Source organism: Diprion similis, chromosome 4 (assembly GCF_021155765.1).
Source record: "Diprion similis isolate iyDipSimi1 chromosome 4, iyDipSimi1.1, whole genome shotgun sequence".
NCBI classification, from domain to species: domain Eukaryota; kingdom Metazoa; phylum Arthropoda; class Insecta; order Hymenoptera; family Diprionidae; genus Diprion; species Diprion similis.
Genome location: NC_060108.1, coordinates 21,782,592 through 21,805,265, shown reverse-complemented (window position 1 = coordinate 21,805,265; position 22,674 = coordinate 21,782,592). Strand labels below are relative to the sequence as shown.

The window sequence follows — 22,674 nt, the reverse complement described above, 5'->3', positions numbered from 1 at the left end:
TCCTCATTTCCGGAGCCGAAAATTTTTCGTTTCGAAATCGATTTGTATGACCCTTTCCGGAGTAAATCGACCCCCAGGAACTCAAAAAACACATAAAAAAGAGCGTAGGACCAACAGCAGAGAAATGAGAAGTAAAATAAGCAGTTTTTTGCCTGTAACTTTTCAGGCGTTGCTCGCAGCGTATTGGGACTGCGCTTAATCGATTCCTCTCGCAAAATTACGTCGAAATAGTGCCTCAAAGTAATAATCGCAGCACTTTTCGAACTCGTCGAAATTTTGGCCAAAAATCCAAAGGGGTTAGCCTTCGTTTTTTCCTCATTTCCGGAGGCGAAAATTTTTCGTTTCGGAATCGATTTGTATGACCCTTTCCGGAGTAAATCGACCCCCAGGAACTCAAAAAACACATAAAAAAGAGCGTAGGACCAACAGCAGAGAAATGAGAAGTAAAATAAGCAGTTTTTTGCCTGTAACTTTTCAGGCGTTGCTCGCAGCGTATTGGGACTGCGCTTAATCGATTCCTCTCGCAAAATTACGTCGGAATAGTGCCTCAAAGAAATAATCGCAGCACTTTTCAAACTCGTCGAAATTTTGGCCAAAAATCCAAAGGGGTTAGCCTTCGTTTTTTCTTCATTTCCGGAGCCGAAAATTTTTCGTTTCGGAATCGATTTGTATGACCCTTTCCGGAGTAAATCGACCCCCAGGAACTCAAAAATCACATGAAAAAGAGCGTAGGACCAACAGCAGAGAAATGAGGACGAAAATAAGCAGTTTTTTGCCTGTAACTTCTCAGGCGTTGCTCGCAGCGTATTGGGACTGCGCTTAATCGATTCCTCTCGCAAAATTACGTCGGAATAGTGCCTCAAAGAAATAATCGCAGCACTTTTCAAACTCGTCGAAATTTTGGCCAAAAATCCAAAGGGGTTAGCCTTCGTTTTTTCCTCATTTCCGGAGCCGAAAATTTTTCGTTTCGGAATCGATTTGTATGACCCTTTCCGGAGTAAATCGACCCCCAGGAACTCAAAAAACACATAAAAAAGAGCGTAGGACCAACAGCAGAGAAATGAGAAGTAAAATAAGCAGTTTTTTGCCTGTAACTTTTCAGGCGTTGCTCGCAGCGTATTGGGACTGCGCTTAATCGATTCCTCTCGCAAAATTACGTCGGAATAGTGCCTCAAAAAAATAATCGCAGCACTTTTCAAACTCGTCGAAATTTTGGCCAAAAATCCAAAGGGGTTAGCCTTCGTTTTTTCCTCATTTCCGGAGCCGAAAATTTTTCGTTTTGGAATCGATTTGTATGACCCTTTCCGGAGTAAATCGACCCCCAGGAACTCAAAAATCACATGAAAAAGAGCGTAGGACCAACAGCAGAGAAATGAGGAGTGAAATAAGCAGTTTTTTGCCTGTAACTTCTCAGGCGTTGCTCGCAGCGTATTGGGACTGCGCTTAATCGATTCCTCTCGCAAAATTACGTCGAAATAGTGCCTCAAAGAAATAATCGCAGCACTTTTCAAACTCGTCGAAATTTTGGCCAAAAATCCAAAGGGGTTAGCCTTCGTTTTTTCATCATTTCCGGAGCCGAAAATTTTTCGTTTCGGAATCGATTTGTATGACCCTTTCCGGAGTAAATCGACCCCCAGGAACTCAAAAAACACATGAAAAAGAGCGTAGGACCAACAGCAGAGAAATGAGGACGAAAATAAGCAGTTTTTCGCCTGTAACTTCTCAGGCGTTGCTCGCAGCGTATTGGGACTGCGCTTAATCGATTCCTCTCACAAAATTACGTCGGAATAGTGCCTCAAAGAAATAATCGCAGCACTTTTCAAACTCGTCGAAATTTTGGCCAAAAATCCAAAGGGGTTAGCCTTCGTTTTTTCCTCATTTCCGGAGCCGAAAATTTTTCGTTTCGGAATCGATTTGTATGACCCTTTCCGGAGTAAATCGACCCCCAGGAACTCAAAAAACACATGAAAAAGAGCGTAGGACCAACAGCAGAGAAATGAGGACGAAAATAAGCAGTTTTTCGCCTGTAACTTCTCAGGCGTTGCTCGCAGCGTATTGGGACTGCGCTTAATCGATTCCTCTCGCAAAATTACGTCGAAATAGTGCCTCAAAGAAATAATCGCAGCACTTTTCAAACTCGTCGAAATTTTGGCCAGAAATCCAAAGGGGTTAGCCTTCGTTTTTTCTTCATTTCCGAAACCGAAAATTTTTCGTTTCGGAATCGATTTGTATGACCCTTTCCGGAGTAAATCGACCCCCAGGAATTCAAAAAACACATGAAAAAGAGCGTAGGACCAACAGCAGAGAAATGAGGAGTAAAATAAGCAGTTTTTTGCCTGTAACTTCTCAGGCGTTGCTCGCAGCGTATTGGGACTGCGCTTAATCGATTCCTCTCGCAAAATTACGTCGGAATAGTGCCTCAAAGAAATAATCGCAACACTTTTCAAACTCGTCGAAATTTTGGCCAAAAATCCAAAGGGGTTAGCCTTCGTTTTTTCCTCATTTCCGGAGCCGAAAATTTTTCGTTTCGGAATCGATTTGTATGACCCTTTCCGGAGTAAATCGACCCCCAGGAACTCAAAAAACACATAAAAAAGAGCGTAGGACCAACAGCAGAGAAATGAGAAGTAAAATAAGCAGTTTTTTGCCTGTAACTTTTCAGGCGTTGCTCGCAGCGTATTGGGACTGCGCTTAATCGATTCCTCTCGCAAAATTACGTCGGAATAGTGCCTCAAAGAAATAATCGCAGCACTTTTCAAACTCGTCGAAATTTTGGCCAAAAATCCAAAGGGGTTAGCCTTCGTTTTTTCATCATTTCCGGAGCCGAAAATTTTTCGTTTCGGAATCGATTTGTATGACCCTTTCCGGAGTAAATCGACCCCCAGGAACTCAAAAAACACATGAAAAAGAGCGTAGGACCAACAGCAGAGAAATGAGGACGAAAATAAGCAGTTTTTCGCCTGTAACTTCTCAGGCGTTGCTCGCAGCGTATTGGGACTGCGCTTAATCGATTCCTCTCGCAAAATTACGTCGAAATAGTGCCTCAAAGAAATAATCGCAGCACTTTTCAAACTCGTCGAAATTTTGGCCAAAAATCCAAAGGGGTTAGCCTTCGTTTTTTCATCATTTCCGGAGCCGAAAATTTTTCGTTCCGGAATCGATTTGTATGACCCTTTCCGGAGTAAATCGACCCCCAGGAACTCAAAAAACACATGAAAAAGAGCGTAGGACCAACAGCAGAGAAATGTGGAGTAAAATAAGCAGTTTTTTGCCTGTAACTTCTCAGGCGTTGCTCGCAGCGTATTGGGACTGCGCTTGATCGATTCCTCTCGCAAAATTACGTCGGAATAGTGCCTCAAAGAAATAATCGCAGCACTTTTCAAACTCGTCGAAATTTTGGCCAAAAATCCAAAGGGGTTAGATTTAGATTTAGATTTAGATTTATTGACAAACATATTTTTCGTGTTTACATATAATTTTCAGTTCTCCATGCCTGAGCATCTAATTATGCTTGTGTGGCTGGAGTTGCTTTTTTCTACTTAGTGACAAGTTGTCACTTAATTTCCTAAATTACAATTTTTTTTTTTTTTTTTTTTGCGTGATTGTGTGCTTGCATTTGAGATATTCTCATCCGCACCTGATAGTTCACTATATTACGCAGATCAATCATTCCGAGTTGTTATTTAAATCTACACATGTACTTATTTCCTAATCTATACCTAATAAGTTGGTGATACTTTTTTATTTGCTTACATTTGTAACAAGAAAACATTCAGACAAAACCTTCAGACAACTTCTATATTCCTAATTGAGTCTTGGTATTCACTTATTTTCTAGGTGTTAGTCAGTTTATCATAGTACATTCTTCCCTGCTGTAAAATCCAAGTACTAATACTTTTTTTGAAACCCTGTATACATTTTTGCTTTATTTCTAATGGAATTTCATTATACAGCTTGTTTATAATAACTCTTTCCTGTCTGTGCCCAATTGTTGTTTTAGTTTTCGGAAGTATGAGGTTTCCTCGTGTCCTGGCTCTGGTGTAATGTTCGTGGGTGAGCTTTCTTTGTTCTATTTCTTCCGGATTTCGTTTAAGACGCACTAGTGCGTTCTTCATGTAAGCCTGGCGTATGTCCGGTATTTTTGTTATGGCAAAGAGCATATCACTTGGGTAATACCGAGGTTTCCAAAAGGCTATTCGTAGTATCATTTTTTGTATTATTTCCAGTGGTCTCAAATTTTTCTGGTATGCATTTCCCCATGCTATTATCCCATATTCAATAATAGAGTGTACTAGAGCATAGTAGATTTTCCTCATCGTGTCCTGTGTTACAATTGATCTGATATTGAGCAGCGTGTGAATTGTTTGTCGTAGTCTGGCTGCTGTTCGTTTTATGTGTTCAGTCCACTTCATTCTTTCATCGATCGTGACACCCAGGTATTTAATGCATTCTTTCATTTCTATTTCTTCACAGCCGCATCCTGGTTCGTATTTTCCGCAAGTGTGTATTTTCAGAATCAAGAATTCACTGTCTTCAGGATCTTTGATTTTATTAATTTTATACCGCATGTACTTAGTTTTGTTCCCATTCAGGGTTAGTTTGTGATTGTCTAGCCACCTCTTTATTTTTGCCATATCCGTGTTCGCTTTTCTATAAACCTCCTTCCAGTCATTTCCTGTCGTTATTATTACCGTGTCATCTGCATAGGCTATCATTTCTGATTCTATTTTCATTTTGCACAGATCGTTGGTGTACACAATATACAATATTGCTCCAAGTACAGACCCTTGTGGGACGCCCGTTGTTATTACGCCTGCTCTGCTATTTCTGTCCCCGATCCTTGTTTTTTGTTGTCTGTTCCCGAGGTAGCTTCCAAACCATTTATTGGCTATTCCTCTGATGCCCATTTTCTCTAGTTTTCGGAGCAAGATGTGATGTTGTACTGTATCGAAGGCTTTTGATAGATCCAGGTATGTGGCAATGGTTTTGGTTCCTTGATCGAGGTTGCTCGTAATACGATTCGTGAGTTTGTATATCGCATCCTGTGTACTCTTATTCATTCTGAATCCGTACTGGGTGTTTGAGAGGATGTTGTTTTTTTCAAAGAACTCTATTAGCCTGTTTTTTATGCATTTTTCTAGAATCTTACTTATGCTGCTTATGAGCGAGATAGGTCTGTAGTTTGTTGCATCTGTTTTTTCACCGGCTTTATATACTGGTATTACTATGCTTTTTTTCAATTGCTCTGGGAAGGTTCCAATTGATATGCTTCGATTGAATATGCATTCTAGTGGTTTTACAACGTATTCGATCGTTGATTTTAGTAATTCCGCCTTTATTCCATCTTCTCCCGGTGCTGTCTGTGACTTCATCTGCGTTATATGTCTTCTTATTTCTGATTCCGTTATAGGTGATAGATATATCGATTTCTGTGCTTCCCCCTTTACTTTCTCGTCCTTTCCAATCAGATGGGTTGGTATTTCATTTGTTAAATGCTTTCCAACAGAGAGGAAGTAGTCATTGAAGGTGTTTGCTATTCGTTCCTCATTTGTTTCAATTTCTTGTTGGCCTTCGAGTTTCAACCTTATTTTGCTTGCTTCCTCCTTTTTTTTTTCTTGAATTTTGTTTTCTCTAATTACTTTCCATATTCGTTTTTGATCGTTTCCGGCTGCCGTTATTTGCTTCCTGTAATATTCATTTTTTGTTTTGTCTATTAACTTTACTAGCGTTTTGCGGTACATTTTGTATTCTATTTGTAGATCCGAATTGAAAGGCTCTCTTCTTGCTTTTTTGGCGAGCTTGTTTCTTTGTCTTATTGCTCTGACGAGACCATTTGTTACCCACGGCTTCAGCTTTGTCGTTCTATTATTGTTCGTTATTGTTATTTTTTTGGTAGCTTCCTCGACCGCTTTCTGTAGAGTGGTAATTAGGTTTTTGGTAGCTTTTTCTAGGTCTTGTTCATTCAGCACATTTTCCCATTTTTCTTTTTCAATTATTTCTGTTACTTTGTTGTAGTCGACTTTGTTCACATGTATTGTCCTTGTCCTATCCTTACTTGTTTTTCCTATTTGTAGTATAGTTGTATAATGGTCAGTAATTGTCGTTTTTAGTACAGCTGCACGTACGTTTTCTACATTTTTTTGTTTTATAAATATATGATCAATGCACGTACTTGTGTTATCTGTTTCCCTCGTCGGTGTTGTAATAGCTGCTACGTATCCATGCATGCTGAGAACGTTGAGGTATTCTTCTCCATCGATGGCATTACTGCCGGGCTTGATATCTATGTTTATATCCCCTGCCATGATTGCCGTTTTTGTTGTGCCTTCTCCCAATTCCTGGTCCAAGCTTTCGATAAATTTCTTCAGATTTCCGGATGGGGATCTGTAGATCGCGTAGATTTCAATGGTCTCTTGAGTGGTCTTCAAAATCAATTTGATTCCATTGGCTCCTTCGATGTTCAGTTGTGCGTCATAAGCTTCTAAATTTTTGTGAACCAGTACAACAATTCCGTCTTTATCAGATATCTTACTGTTGGCCCAAAAAGCTGTGTAATCTTTGTATTTCCATAGATCTTGTTTAGAGTTGATCCATGTTTCTGTAAAAATTATTATGTCCATTTGTATTCTTATATCTTGTAACATCAAATGAATTTCGTCCATGTGTCTCCGCAGGCTTCTTGTGTTCATTTGGAGTACATTTATACCTTGTTCTTCTGTTATTATTTTTCGAAGAGATTCAGCGTCTTCGCATGTGTAATTTTTTATGTGTTGAATTTCCTGTATGTATTCGTTCCACGTAGCCATATTTATCGTTTCTAGTGTTTTGTATTGTTTGCTGTGTATTTTGGTGTTCATAGATCCTATTCTGCTGTGTTTTCTATCGGCTGCGCTAAGTTCTCTAAGTCTATGTGGTGTTTTACCTGGATAGTTTTTTCGCCCTCATCTTTGCGCATAAGTACATTTCCATCTTTGATCCATACATATTTATAACGTTTTTCCCTCGCAAACATCTTGGCCAAGTACAGTAGTCGTTTTTTTGCGGGTGTAAGCGCTTCGTTTATATACACTGCTGTCTCTGGAAAGCCCGTATATACGTCCTTGGCTTTAATCCCCCTTTTCACTTTGGCGCGCTCTAGCCAGGTATTTCGAGCATTGACGGTGTTGAGTTTGATTATTATCGGCCGAGCTCCAGTTGTTTTTGGTGGTCGATAGATGTCCTGTATTGTCTTGGTATCCAGCTCGATATCTATTAGCTTTGCGACGTTGCAGACTATCGTTTGTAGATTTTCATTCCTGGTTACAGGCACTCCGCATATTTCGATCTCTGACAGCTTGAGTTTCTGTTCCAGTTCTTCAAGTTTAGCTTCCATGAATTCCAGCTTATCGTCGGCCTCTTTCGATTTTTTCTGCAGCTTGTGGACTTCTTTCTGTAAGAGTGCGTTCTCCTTGCTTAGATTGGCAGTTGTTTTGACAAATTCGTCAATTTTGTTAGAGCAAAAATTCATAGCTTCCTCGATAGTTGCTATACTATTTTTGAGCTTTTTAACTTCCTGGCTGTTGTTATCTAAAGCCTTGTTGTTGGTGTCCAGTGCTTCTTTAATTGGTTGTAATTCATCAAGCTTTTTATTGATGCCAGCTACATACGTTCGAAAGTCGTGTTGATCAGTGACAGTTCGTCTGCTTCTTGGAGCAATGTTGACAGCTCCTTCTTCACCACTAGACGGTTGATCGCCAGCACTGACAGAATGTTCTTCACATTTCTCACATGTGAATTTCAAAAGTTTTTTGGCCGGATCCTGTATATTCATGTTCTTTTTGGCACATGTAACATGAAACACACGTTTACATTTTTGGTCGCAGATAAGAAAATCGCTAGTTTTGTTCACTAAATTCTTGCACAAACCACACTGTTTCGCCACCTTGGTTAGCCTTCATTTTTTCTCCATTTCCGGAGCCGAAAATTTTTCGTTTCGGAATCGATTTGTATGACCCTTTCCGGAGTAAATCGACCCCCAGGAACTCAAAAAACACATGAAAAAGAGCGTAGGACCAACAGCAGAGAAATGTGGAGTAAAATAAGCAGTTTTTTGCCTGTAACTTCTCAGGCGTTGCTCGCAGCGTATTGGGACTGCGCTTAATCGATTCCTCTCGCAAAATTACGTCGGAATTGTGCCTCAAAAAAATAATCGCAGCACTTTTCAAACTCGTCGAAATTTTGGCCAAAAATCCAAAGGGGTTAGCCTTCGTTTTTTCTTTATTTCCGGAGCCGAAAATTTTTCGTCTCGGAATCGATTTGTATGACCCTTTCCGGAGTAAATCGACCCCCAGGAACTCAAAAAACACATGAAAAAGAGCGTAGGACCAACAGCAGAGAAATGAGGAGTAAAATAAGCAGTTCTTTGCCTGTAACTTCTCAGGCGTTGCTCGCAGCGTATTGTGACTGCGCTTAATCGATTCCTCTCGCAAAATTACGTCGGAATAGTGCCTCAAAGAGATAATCGCAGCACTTTCCAAACTCGTCGAAATTTTGGCCAAAAATCCAAAGGGGTTAGCCTTCGTTTTTTCCTCATTTCCGGAGGCGAAAATTTTTCGTTTCGGAATCGATTTGTATGACCCTTTCCGGAGTAAATCGACCCCCAGGAACTCAAAAAACACATGAAAAAGAGCGTAGGACCAACAGCAGAGAAATGAGAAGTAAAATAAGCAGTTTTTTGCCTGTAACTTTCCAGGCGTTGCTCGCAGCGTATTGGGACTGCGCTTAATCGATTCCTCTCGCAAAATTACGTCGGAATAGTGCCTCAAAAAAATAATTGCAGCACTTTTCAAACTCGTCGAAATTTTGGCCAAAAATCCAAAGGGGTTAGCCTTCGTTTTTTCCTCATTTCCGGTGCCGAAAATTTTTCGTTTCAGAATCGATTTGTATGACCCTTTCCGGAGTAAATCGACCCCCAGGAACTCAAAAATCACATGAAAAAGAGCGTAGGACCAACAGCAGAGAAATGAGGAGTGAAATAAGCAGTTTTTTGCCTGTAACTTCTCAGGCGTTGCTCGCAGCGTATTGGGACTGCGCTTAATCGATTCCTCTCGCAAAATTACGTCGAAATAGTGCCTCAAAGAAATAATCGCAGCACTTTTCAAACTCGTCGAAATTTTGGCCAGAAATCCAAAGGGGTTAGCCTTCGTTTTTTCTTCATTTCCGGAGCCGAAAATTTTTCGTTTCGGAATCGATTTGTATGACCCTTTCCGGAGTAAATCGACCCCCAGGAACTCAAAAAACACATGAAAAAGAGCGTAGGACCAACAGCAGAGAAATGAGGAGTAAAATAAGCAGTTTTTTGCCTGTAACTTCTCAGGCGTTGCTCGCAGCGTATTGGGACTGCGCTTAATCGATTCCTCTCGCAAAATTACGTCGGAATTGTGCCTCAAAGAAATAATCGCAGCACTTTCCAAACTCGTCGAAATTTTGGCCAAAAATCCAAAGGGGTTAGCCTTCGTTTTTTCTTCATTTCCGGAGCCGAAAATTTTTCGTTTCGGAATCGATTTGTATGACCCTTTCCGGAGTAAATCGACCCCCAGGAACTCAAAAAACACATGAAAAAGAGCGTAGGACCAACAGCAGAGAAATGAGGAGTAAAATAAGCAGTTTTTTGGCTGTAACTTTTCAGGCGTTGCTCGCAGCGTATTGGGACTGCGCTTAATCGATTCCTCTCGCAAAATTACGTCGGAATAGTGCCTCAAAGAAATAATCGCTGCACTTTTCAAACTCGAAGAAATTTTGGCCAAAAATCCAAAGGGGTTAGCCTTCGTTTTTTCCTCATTTCCGGAGCCGAAAATTTTTCGTTTCGGAATCGATTTGTATGACCCTTTCCGGAGTAAATCGACCCCCAGGAACTCAAAAAACACATGCAAAAGAGCGTGGGACCAACAGCAGAGAAATGAGGTGTAAAAGGAGTGGTTTTTTGCCTGTAACTTCTCAGGCGTTGCTCGCAGCGTATTGGGACTGCGCTTAATCGATTCCTCTCGCAAAATTACGTCGGAATTGTGCCTCAAAGAAATAATCGCAGCACTTTCCAAACTCGTCGAAATTTTGGCCAAAAATCCAAAGGGGTTAGCCTTCGTTTTTTCTTCATTTCCGGAGCCGAAAATTTTTCGTTTCGGAATCGATTTGTATGACCCTTTCCGGAGTAAATCGACCCCCAGGAACTCAAAAAACACATGAAAAAGAGCGTAGGACCAACAGCAGAGAAATGAGGAGTAAAATAAGCAGTTTTTTGGCTGTAACTTTTCAGGCGTTGCTCGCAGCGTATTGGGACTGCGCTTAATCGATTCCTCTCGCAAAATTACGTCGGAATAGTGCCTCAAAGAAATAATCGCTGCACTTTTCAAACTCGAAGAAATTTTGGCCAAAAATCCAAAGGGGTTAGCCTTCGTTTTTTCCTCATTTCCGGAGCCGAAAATTTTTCGTTTCGGAATCGATTTGTATGACCCTTTCCGGAGTAAATCGACCCCCAGGAACTCAAAAAACACATGCAAAAGAGCGTGGGACCAACAGCAGAGAAATGAGGAGTAAAATGAGTGGTTTTTTGCCTGTAACTTCTTAGGCGTTGCTCGCAGCGTATTGGGACTGCGCTTAATCGATTCCTCTCGCAAAATTACGTCGGAATAGTGCCTTAAAGAAATAATCGCAGCACTTTTCAAACTCGTCGAAATTTTGGCCAAAAATCCAAAGGGGTTAGCCTTCGTTTTTTCCTCATTTTCGGAGCCGAAAATTTTTCGTTTCGGAATCGATTTGTATGACCCTTTCCGGAGTAAATCGACCCCCAGGAACTCAAAAAACACATAAAAAAGAGCGTAGGACCAACAGCAGAGAAATGAGAAGTAAAATAAGCAGTTTTTTGCCTGTAACTTTTCAGGCGTTGCTCGCAGCGTATTGGGACTGCGCTTAATCGATTCCTCTCGCAAAATTACGTCGGAATAGTGCCTCAAAGAAATAATCGCAGCACTTTTCAAACTCGTCGAAATTTTGGCCAAAAATCCAAAGGGGTTAGCCTTCGTTTTTTCCTCATTTCCGGTGCCGAAAATTTTTCGTTTCAGAATCGATTTGTATGACCCTTTCCGGAGTAAATCGACCCCCAGGAACTCAAAAATCACATGAAAAAGAGCGTAGGACCAACAGCAGAGAAATGAGGAGTGAAATAAGCAGTTTTTTGCCTGTAACTTCTCAGGCGTTGCTCGCAGCGTATTGGGACTGCGCTTAATCGATTCCTCTCGCAAAATTACGTCGAAATAGTGCCTCAAAGAAATAATCGCAGCACTTTTCAAACTCGTCGAAATTTTGGCCAAAAATCCAAAGGGGTTAGCCTTCGTTTTTTCTTCATTTCCGGAGCCGAGAATTTTTCGTTCCGGAATCGATTTGTATGACCCTTTCCGGAGTAAATCGACCCCCAGGAACTCAAAAAACACATGAAAAAGAGCGTAGGACCAACAGCAGAGAAATGAGGAGTAAAATAAGCAGTTTTTTGCCTGTAACTTCTCAGGCGTTGCTCGCAGCGTATTGGGACTGCGCTTGATCGATTCCTCTCGCAAAATTACGTCGGAATAGTGCCTCAAAGAAATAATCGCAGCACTTTTCAAACTCGTCGAAATTTTGGCCAAAAATCCAAAGGGGTTAGCCTTCGTTTTTTCTCCATTTCCGGAGCCGAAAATTTTTCGTTTCGGAATCGATTTGTATGACCCTTTCCGGAGTAAATCGACCCCCAGGAACTCAAAAAACACATGAAAAAGAGCGTAGGACCAACAGCAGAGAAATGAGGAGTAAAATAAGCAGTTTTTTGCCTGTAACTTCTCAGGCGTTGCTCGCAGCGTATTGGGACTGCGCTTGATCGATTCCTCTCGCAAAATTACTTTGGAATAGTGCCTCAAAAAAATAATCGCAGCACTTTTCAAACTCGTCGAAATTTTGGCCAAAAATCCAAAGGGGTTAGCCTTCGTTTTTTCCTCATTTCCGGAGCCGAAAATTTTTTGTTTCGGAATCGATACGTATGACTCTTTCCGGAGTGAATCGACCCCCAGGAACTCAAAAAACACATGAAAAAGAGGGTAGGACCAACAGCAGAGAAATGAGGAGGAAAATAAGCAGTTTTTTGCCTGTAACTTCTCAGGCGTTGCTCGCAGCGTATTGGGACTGCGCTTAATCGATTCCTCTCGCAAAATTACGTCGGAATAGTGCCTCAAAGAAATAATCGCAGCACTTTTCAAACTCGTCGAAATTTTGGCCAAAAATCCAAAGGGGTTAGCCTTCGTTTTTTCCTCATTTCCGGAGCCGAAAATTTTTCGTTTCGGAATCGATTTGTATGACCCTTTCCGGAGTAAATCGACCCCCAGGAACTCAAAAAACACATGAAAAAGAGCGTAGGACCAACGGCAGAGAACTGAGGAGGAAAATAAGCAGTTTTTTGCCTGTAACATCTCAGGCGTTGCTCGCAGCGTATTGGGACTGCGCTTAATCGATTCCTCTCGCAAAATTACGTCGGAATAGTGCCTCAAAGAAATAATCGCAGCACTTTTCAGACTCGTCGAAATTTTGGCCAAAAATCCAAAGGGGTTAGCCTTCGTTTTTTCCTCATTTCCGGAGCCGAAAATTTTTTGTTTCGGAATCGATACGTATGACCCTTTCCGGAGTGAATCGACCCCCAGGAACTCAAAAAACACATGAAAAAGAGGGTAGGACCAACAGCAGAGAAATGAGGAGGAAAATAAGCAGTTTTTTGCCTGTAACTTCTCAGGCGTTGCTCGCAGCGTATTGGGACTGCGCTCAATCGATTCCTCTCGCAAAATTACGTCGGAATAGTGCCTCAAAAAAATAATCGCAGCACTTTTCAAACTCGTCGAAATTTTGGCCAAAAATCCAAAGGGGTTGGATTTACTTTTCTCGTGATTCTCAGAGCCAAAATTTCTTGTGTCGGAATCGATTCGTAGGCCCCTTTCCGGCGTCATTCGACTCGCAGGAACTCAGAAAACACATGAAAAACAGCGTAGGACTAACGGCAAAATAACTCCGCAGAAAAGACCAGCAGCCGTAAAATGAGTGACAAGGAGCCTTCCGTGTCTTGGCTGTAACGCTTGATCCGTCTTTTGCAGCGTATTGTAACCGCGTTTAATCGATTTTTCACGGAAATTCACGTCGGGATCGATAACTCGACTCCAGCATTGCTGAATCTCGTCGAAAATTTCACCAGAAATTCCAAGGGTTTGGCCTCACTTTTCTCTGTGATATTTGAACAAAAAAAATTTTTCTCCCAGAAAACATTCAATCGACTCTTTTCAAAGTCAGTTGAAGTGAATGATTCCGAGAAAGATGTTGGACTCGTCGTGGGCTTAACAGCTGATAAAATACGAATAAAATTTGGCAAAATCTAGCAATTTATTCATTCCAAACTAGGTCACAGACAATAGTTTCAATACAATCTCATACAGAATATATCGTATCCCGCAGGGGTACGTTGCGCTTGTACGCAAACTGCAACTTATAACTGTACTTACTAACTATGTTAATGATCATCTCATATAATATTTTTCTTATTTAGCTTAAGATAATGTGTATCGCATTTTTCTTTTCTGTTATAGTTATCAGAATTATTCTGTAACGTTCCATTATACTTATGAATCTTTTTTGTCAGCACTTTTTTACTGTGCGGCAACTTGTTAAACTACTACACACTGTCACTCGAATAATTCAAATATTATTAAGGCATATCCAATAATCAGCTAAAACTTGGTGGCTATAGATTTTTCATTCTTTATTCCCACTTTCTCAAAAATCCTTTGCAAATTCCATGTGTTTTGGCGATGACTTTTGATCCGTTGGCGTAAGGATAAGCATAAGTTTCTCTGCGATTCTGGGACCCAACAGTTTCGAATTACGGTCTCGAATCAATTTGTACGACTTTGGTCGGACTAGATGCACCTTAAAATTGCGAAGAAGACATGTGGAACAGCGTTGGACCAACAGTCGCAGAAATACTGCAAAATTTCCCCATTTTTTGGCTGTAACTCTTGATCAGTTGCTCGCAGTATGTACGTACTGCGCGCAATCGATTCGTTTCGCAAAATCGGGCAATTGGACCGAAAACACTGAAAATTATCCCTGTTTTCCTGCGATTTTCATTTCAAAAGATTTCTCACAAATAAGCACGACCATTTCTTGACAAATCGGACCATTGAAAGTCCAGAACAGTTAATGAAAGTTTCGTAGAAACAAGAACTACGAAAAAAAAAAATATATCTGTTATTTACCCGTAACTTTCGATAAGTCCAGCGAAGTGACTTGTGAAATGTGCGAATAAATTTTTTCCGAGTTATGACGTCGACATTATAATGATAATAAATGGCTAACAAAGAGGACATACATAAAACAGATTTCTGAACTCATATGAAATGTAACAGTGTGGACTATCTTAATTTATTTCTATGTTCAACGAGTTGTAAACGAAATTGAACACATCAAACTTAAATATACAAACAAACGCATTCATTGATCCATTCAGTCATTGGTTATTTATTCAATATATGTTTAAATTACTTGCCAAGAAAGTGGATACTTTTAAAGGTGTAAGCTAAAATTGTTCACTCATTTTTCACTTATTCACTGTAGTTTATTAAGATCGTGTCTCAGCTTTTATATTTATGTTACGAATATCGTCAGCGGCGGACGGTATTGAAATGATGGCGACATGTCCGTTGCGACGTGATGAAATAATTTCGGTGGCTGTGAAGATAAATGGATCGATCTTCGTCGTAGATGGATGTGGTTTCAACTACTCGTGCCTGATATGAGAAAATCTTCGTTAATATCGATGGTTTTAAAATTTACATTGGGTCGACATAGCCATTAAGGAGAATTTTAATCCCACATTTTATTCATTTATACAATTTTTACCTGGTGCTTGGTCGACGGTTTTTCTGATGTGAGAGAGAGAGCGGCCGTCTCCGAGGAGACACCTCGATTAGTCGAGGTGTGTATCCCTTGATTACTGCATGAAAAACTCTTATTTGGACTTAGTTTTGCTTTCAGACGAGTAAGCTTTGAACCGTTACAACATGATGCCTGCCGGATGAATTCCAGCACTACACGAAAGTTGTAGCTAATTCTTGTAAGAGTCTTATTTATAATCAAATTCAATCATTGGGTGTAACACGGATTCCAGATGCTTGTTGACAGTTTTTTGTTGCACAACCTTTCGTAATCGATTATGATTTGACACTTACGATGGTGTCGTGCTGATGCATATTGTTACGGGATAGGGAAGTTGCATGTGGTTTCAAGGCAATGATTAATAAGACGAATAATATACGTATACTGAGAGTGGGTTTTTATTCTTACTTTACGGCGTGGTATTCGTAGCGCGACTGAACATAGAAAACGGAAAAGACACAAACAGGAAGTGGCCCTAGTATTATACGCGAGAAGCGCCATTCCTATTTATCGATATATATATATATATATATATATATATATATATATATATATATATATATATATATATATATATATATATACGTAGACGCGGCTATATTTAAGTTCAAGATTAACTTACAACACATATTTTCTGTTTATAGCATGAATGTGTGTGGTACTTGTTTATATGACGAAGCACACAGCGCTATGACCTTTACCCGAATTAAGATAAGGGAAAAGATTGCGTTGTCTTGAAAACATTGTGAGGACAAAAGCGGATGAAAGTTCTTTCTCTGCAACGCTATTACAAGTAAAGCTTTTACACATGAAAGTTAAACGTAAATTTTTTCCGATTGCTGTCCTCCCAAAATATAAATATATAGCCAGCCATCATCATGACAAATGAAATAATACGGAAGATTACCTTGTTGACACCGCTTATGGGTCTTATCAGATGGCTAATCTTATCATGCGACCGTGTATTGTGATGACTAGAATGATGGCATATCTGGAATACTGCTGCATTGCTGACCCCCCATGATATATTCTAAAGCGAGTGTAATATTGGTGGGGGGTCCGTGAGTATACATACTATACTTACGTTTTACGCAACAGAAGTCATCATCCTTACGAACCAACAACACCGTCATCTCTCCAGTCGACCTACAACGTCATTCCAGAAAGCCTCTCAAGAACAGTTTCTTAGTTGTGCCAGCAATATTTGGTCCAGTTCAAACCTCTTATTTACTGGTTTCGCAGGGATTTGAGACCGATTTGCAAGTTTGCACTTATTTTATCGTGTATAATATAACAAGTTCGGAAATTTAGCAAGCTAATTTTTTATTCGGAACGCTAAAATGGTGAGTAAATTACACACATAGCCTATTTTATATTATATGCATCTAAGAGCTAACTACTCAATGCAGATTTATAGTTCTACTTCGTTGTTGGTTTCGTACTCTACTCACCATACAACCAGAGGAATAGATATCGTTCATTACCGAATTGTCAAAAAACATAGTATTAGCACTTTTTCTGTAGACTTCCTCGAAGACTAACAACTAGTACAGTTTAAATGATGATACTACGTACTTACATACTGTCTCCTCCCGTAAGTTCAAATTATTTATTTGACACTGAGCTGGATTTCGTTTACTCTTGACAATCTGGTCATACGACAGTATTTTACGCGGTACTAGCGGCAAAGTCCAAATATTTGGCGTGCATGTTTTTCAGAACAGTGTTGCGCGATCCACCGTCAATTGTCAACACTAATATTCAACACACTTCCCATTAATGATGGTTGATGCTATAGGCTTCTTGTCAATGTAGGTAAAGTTGACGTGATTCTTACGTGAGACAGCCTCGGCCTTGTTGAGTACCGCTGATTCAGCAAGTCACGATAGAGATACTCTCCCAGGCTGACTAGCGGTATCGTTCCGACATACATTCGTGTGCTGTACCGATACGTGTTACGTACATTGAATACTGTGCAGTAATGCGTAACATTACTGGACAATCTCACCAATAACCACATCGCATGTGCGAAACCCTCAAAGCTATAATTACCACACTGCAAAAATGGACTCGAGATGTTATGAATTTATTTGCAGGACGATTCAGGCTTTACGATCGAAAACAATATACTCAAAGGTAAAGAGATTCCTTGTACCGATTTCGAATACGGTAGTATCGGAGAAATGATACTAGCTAAACTGGAAAGTAATCCAGATTTCGTTGGACAAGTAAGTACTTGATCAAACTTGATGAACGATTGCTGTACATTCACCTGAAACACCTCATGACATTGAACTGAAAAAAAATATTTGTAAACGGTTAAGGCCAGCTATTTTCCATCACGATACACAATGTTTCTTTACTTTACTATCATGAGAAACCATATTCCAGATTGATGGTACCACCGGTGATAAACAAACCTACGAGCAAATGCGAGACAGAAGTGTCAGGTGTGCCTTGTGGATGAAGACACAGGGTTTACTCCCAGGGGACGTCGTGGCAATTTGTTGTCACAATCAGTTGGATGTTGCAATGCCATGTTTTGCAGCCCTCTATCTCGGAGCCATATTTAACCCATTGGACCCTGGAATGAACGCCAGTAAGTTGTATTCTGATCACTCGACTAAATCCTCACTCCGTGATAGTTATACAAACTGCGAATCTACATAGGAAGTGATATGATATCCGCGTCTATGAGCCCGGTTACTTAGACTCACTTAGGCTTACACGATACAAATGAAGTATTCTGCAAACGCCGGGTGACGTCGGAAAGATAAAGATATTTGGATGGAAATCAATTGACCTTGTCGTAGCTTTGGCGCTCCTCTCGGAAGAAAATTGCAATGGTGCCGTATGACGTCCTCCTCGAACAATAAGAGGAAGAAAAGATTTTTAGATGTCACAAATAGGTTGAATGCTATTGCTCTGTAACACTCTAGTCCTTTAGCAAGAAACGTACATTTCTAAATGTAAAACAAAAGGTTCATTCTTCCAACTTTGAGCAAAAAGAAGTTCATGAAAATCAGTCGATGCGACTGTATTTTATTCGTGGTTCGAATAAATCGGATTTTTTCTGCCCTCCCTGAATATACTATGTAACCTAGCGTAGCGCGTAGCGTACATGAACTGTGGAACGATAAGACTTGAGTTCAAATCGCACGTCGATAAAGACCTGAGCAACAACTGATGAAATTTGTAAGACGGGTCCCGTCGTTCAGGCGCCGAATCTACAAGCTGAGTCTTAAACTCGGTCCAGCTACGATTGGGTGGAGTAATGTGCAATTTTTTCGAACACCCGAAGACGGCTGTAGACGCATAATTATTGTCACTAATCCATCCCCTCCGTTGGGTTGGTTGGTGCTGATTATTATCATGATGAATGTCATTATTCAATAGATTTTTTGTTGCAGAGGATTTTCGTAACATAATGACTATCACGAGACCAAAAATGGCGTTCGTAAACGAAGCATCAGCCGTGGCGATCGCTCAAGCGGCGAAAGAAGCGAATCTCGACATGAAAACTGTAGTTTTCGGTCGAGTTTCCGGCTTTCCTACATTCGAAACCATAATCGCTGAACCAGGAATCAACGAAGTTCAAGACTTCCGGTGCACAGCGATTGCAAATCCTAACGAGACTGCAATAATTATGTGTACATCTGGGACTTCAGGCTTTCCAAAAGGTGTTGCATTAGCCCACACCGTTATTCTCAAAACTTTACAGCGGGATGTTCGCACAGCATCAAGTAACGTAAAAGTTCTAGTCTTCACGCCGCTAGCATGGCTCAGCGGAGTATTCGCCATGCTTTTAGCTGTGGGTAAAAATTCAACTAAGATTGTACCGCCAGCATTCGAAGAGTACACAGCAGGCGAACTTCTCGAAAGACTCAAAGTAAGTTATTCAAAATTTTCGATTCTCATGTAAACAAAATAGACGCAGAATTTGCATATGAAACTACTGTCTATTGTCTATTTTATAGATACAATCAGTTTTTCTGGCCCCAAACATGATCAACAGACTATTGAAATCCGACGCTTTGAACAAGTACGATCTCTCCGGTATTAAATCTGTCATTTGTGGTGGAGCCAGCCTTTCTGCTGCGTCTCGAAATGCATTTGCTAAAAAATTATCAGGCGCTTCCATCCTAGTTGGCTATGGCATGACAGAACTAGGATGTGGTACATCGATGCAATCAAACAACGCGAAACCTGGATCGTGTGGCCGCATCTTCATCAATTGCCAGCTTAAGGTGGTCGACCCAGATACAAACAAAGTACTGGGAACCAATCAGAGGGGTGAACTATTGTGGAAGACTGACACCATGATGAACTGTTACTATAACGATCCAGATGCCACAGCCGCAACCATCGATGAAGAAGGTAACTTGGATATATATGTTTTCTAGCGAATGTATTCGATATTCCAGTTCCAGCCTTGACATTTAATTTAAAAATCTCGCATGGTAATCATTTTCCGAAGGATGGTTGCACTCGGGAGATCTTGGATACTACGACGAGGACGGAGAGATCTTCGTGGTAGATAGGCTGAAAGAACTGATTAAATACCGGGGTTTTCACATATCTCCAGCTCAAGTCGAGAGTGTGCTTTTGTCCCACCCTGGCGTCAAGGAGGTGGCGGTCGTAGGTTTGCCTCATCCTGTGGACGACGAGCATCCTATTGCTTTTGTAGTTAGAACGGAGTCTTCTTTCACTGGGAAAGAGGTAATTTTCATCTGACAAGTATTAGTCGTATACTTAGCAACATCAGCGACTGGTCAAGATCAGCATGAAAACTTCTGAATCGCAATATTAACAAGTCCAACGTAAAATTATCGTTCAATTATTTGAGTGTGAGAATAACGCGAGTACGAATATTGTGGACGCTTCATTTGTGGGATTCTTTAGGTTACAGAACAGGAATTAATTGACTTGGTGGCGACTGAAATGGCTGACAGCAAACGACTGCGAGGTGGAGTAAAATTCCTGGATCACCTACCAAAAACACCGTCAAATAAAATTCGACGCGGATATGTGCGAGACTTAGCGAGATCTATGGTAACAACGTGATAATCAGCCGCAAATTTTTTCGTCTCCAAGAACAGTTGGTTAAGGAATAAATTTCAAGGATAATTACGTTTTAACTATCAAACACTTTTACGTGCCTTGAGAAAACTGTCACTGAACCATTTCATCCAATAGATCGATTGGAAACCATCTAAAATAAGAATAAGTAGACTTAGGCACTTGTACTCATGAAAAGAATAAAACAGATATTATGTCATTAATTTTACCTGGAGTGAATCCTGTCAATCGCACCAGCTACTCCTCATCCGAATGCGAGGGTTAAAAAGCAAGCGCATAGTGTCATATATTGCAATATATTCTGTAGCACATGCACCAAAAACCAATATGAAAGAAATATCTATTTTTGCATTATGTTAACATGTTTGTCAGGCCAATTTCACGAGTTATACACGTGAAAAAAAAATACTACAACACACGAAATGATCGAATATAATATACAACCAAGATACTGACAAAAAGACAGCCCGTCGGAATAAACGGCATTCGCTACAGCTATTCTTTTCGTTCCAAGCTACAAAACCATTTCACACATACGAAAAATATACAAAATATATATAAACGTATTTTGAAATTCAGACAATTTTTTACCCTGCTCTGTGGAAAATGAACGTGTTAATTTCTGACGTATAAATGGTTATCATGTACAAAACTATAGTACGACGCGACCAAAAATATCGATAACTATCCAGTCTATATTTTGTAGTAAAAGCAGCGAACTGATAATCTGTAATAACAGTTTGAATGCACAGGTTCTTACAAAAAATAGGTGAGACTGCGTTTCTGTGAACATCAACTTTTCCTAATGATAGATATGCAGGCAGATTCATTAGCTTTGGACAAGTCCAACTTGACGATACCCAGTAAATTAGTTGAATGTATAATTGAACCTGTAATCTATGCATGTCCATAGTCAAAATACTATACAGGGTGTAACGAAATTGCCAATTGTGGAAAAAAGTATTAAAGTATTAGAGTATTATAATTTAATTTTCAAACAGCTCATTTTCGCGTTTTTGGTGGATAGTCCGGTCTAATATTCAACAAGTAGATGGGATTCACTTGATTTCCATTAACAATCGGACCAAGTCTCATATACAGTTGAGGACTTTGGACTGACTAAAGAACCGCCTTCCCAAGGCCTTGGCATCTGTTTGCTAGATTTATATAACAGTTTGCTCTGACTGCTCCGACAAGACCTCAATAACTCGCTATTTCGCAACCAAATCGTCCTCTTCAGAATTAGTTTTTCATTCTACCCGCGATCCTCCCGTCTCATTTCTCTTCATATATTTATTATCTATTCTTCCTACTTTGCTAACTCTAAACCTCACTCCACCTTCCTTTCTCGCTCTCTCCATCCTCAGTTTTTTTCACTTTTCACATCGTTCTTGCTCAATCACCACGCCGCCGCTCGCTAACCCGGAACACGATACCCCCGACGTCCTCGCCCTCACCAGAGCATCTCGTCAACCAGAGGGTGGCCCTGTGTTGGGCCAGAGAGTATGGGACTAACCTGCCTGCCGAATAACCACTCGGTCCTTGCCGGGACCACTGGGTCTGCTTTTATGTTCCATACCGGATGCCCAAACTCGGGGATTGGTCGTCGCCAGCAGCCCTGACTCCTGCTGATAAGAATAGATATCACCGCCCCCGGGACCACGGTCGTCGCCTGGAACGTCTACGCCGACGTCCAACGTCCGACCAACCACCTCGTCCCCCCGTCGCAAAGTTCATTAAGATTTTGACTTAGCTTTTATATGTGCGTTACGAATATCGTCGGCGGACGGTATTGAAATGTTGGCGACATGTACGTTGCGACGTGATGAAATACTTTCGGTGGCTGTGAAGATAAATGGATCGATCTCCGTCGTAGATGGATGTTCTTGGTTTCAACTACTTCTGCCTGATATGAGAAGATTTTCATTAATATCGTTGGTTTTGAAGTTCACATTAGATCGCTATGGCTGTTACGGAAAATTTTAACCCCACATAATATTCAATCATACAATTTGCACCTCGTGCTTCGTCGACGGTTTTTCTGGCGTGATAGAGAACGCCTGTCCCCGAGCAGGTCCTTGTTTTGATTTCAAGTGGGTGAACTTTGAACCGTTACAATATGACGCCTGCAGGATGAATTCCAGCACTGTACGAAAATTGTACCTAATTCTAGTAATGCTCTTCCTTATCATAAAATTGTGTCATCGGGTGTAAGACGCCTTGAAGATACTTGTCGGCGGTTTTTTTCTTCAACAACCTTTCGTAATCGATTATGAGTTATCACTTACTACGTGGTTGTGATAATGGAGATTTTCCTTTCAGAATATGAATGTGTGTGGTTGTTGTTTGTACGACGAAGTACAAAACGCTATGAGCTTCACCCGAATGAGAATGAGAGAAAAAGATTGCGTTGCCTTAAGAACATTGTGAGTAGACAAGCGGATGAATTTTCTTTCTCTGCAACGCTATTACAAGTAGAGCTTTTACACGTAAAGGTTCAGCGTACTTAAATTTTTCCCGGTTGCTGTCCATCCAAAATATTATAAATGTAGCCAGCCATCATTATGTCGAATCAAATAATACGGAAGATCACCTTGTTGATAGCGCTTATAGATCTTA

General features: G+C 40.5%; 2 protein-coding genes across 2 annotated transcripts; one reads left to right on the top strand and one right to left on the bottom strand.

Annotated features, from left to right (window-relative positions):
• Positions 1 to 6,862: 6,862 nt before the first annotated feature.
• Positions 6,863 to 7,810, bottom strand: LOC124405931. Its single transcript, XM_046881201.1, has one exon. It carries the CDS (start codon positions 7,808 to 7,810, stop codon positions 6,863 to 6,865), a length of 948 nt encoding a protein of 315 aa, XP_046737157.1.
• Positions 7,811 to 16,186: 8,376 nt separating this feature from the next.
• On the top strand, positions 16,187 to 20,040 carry LOC124406041 (4-coumarate--CoA ligase 1-like). Its single transcript, XM_046881373.1, has 7 exons — positions 16,187 to 16,319; positions 17,073 to 17,204; positions 17,368 to 17,575; positions 18,387 to 18,865; positions 18,954 to 19,353; positions 19,454 to 19,695; positions 19,879 to 20,040. The coding sequence occupies exons 1-7, from the start codon at positions 16,317 to 16,319 to the stop codon at positions 20,038 to 20,040; spliced, it is 1,626 nt and encodes a 541-aa protein (XP_046737329.1). The 5' UTR covers positions 16,187 to 16,316.
• The last annotated feature ends 2,634 nt before the right edge of the window (positions 20,041 to 22,674 follow it).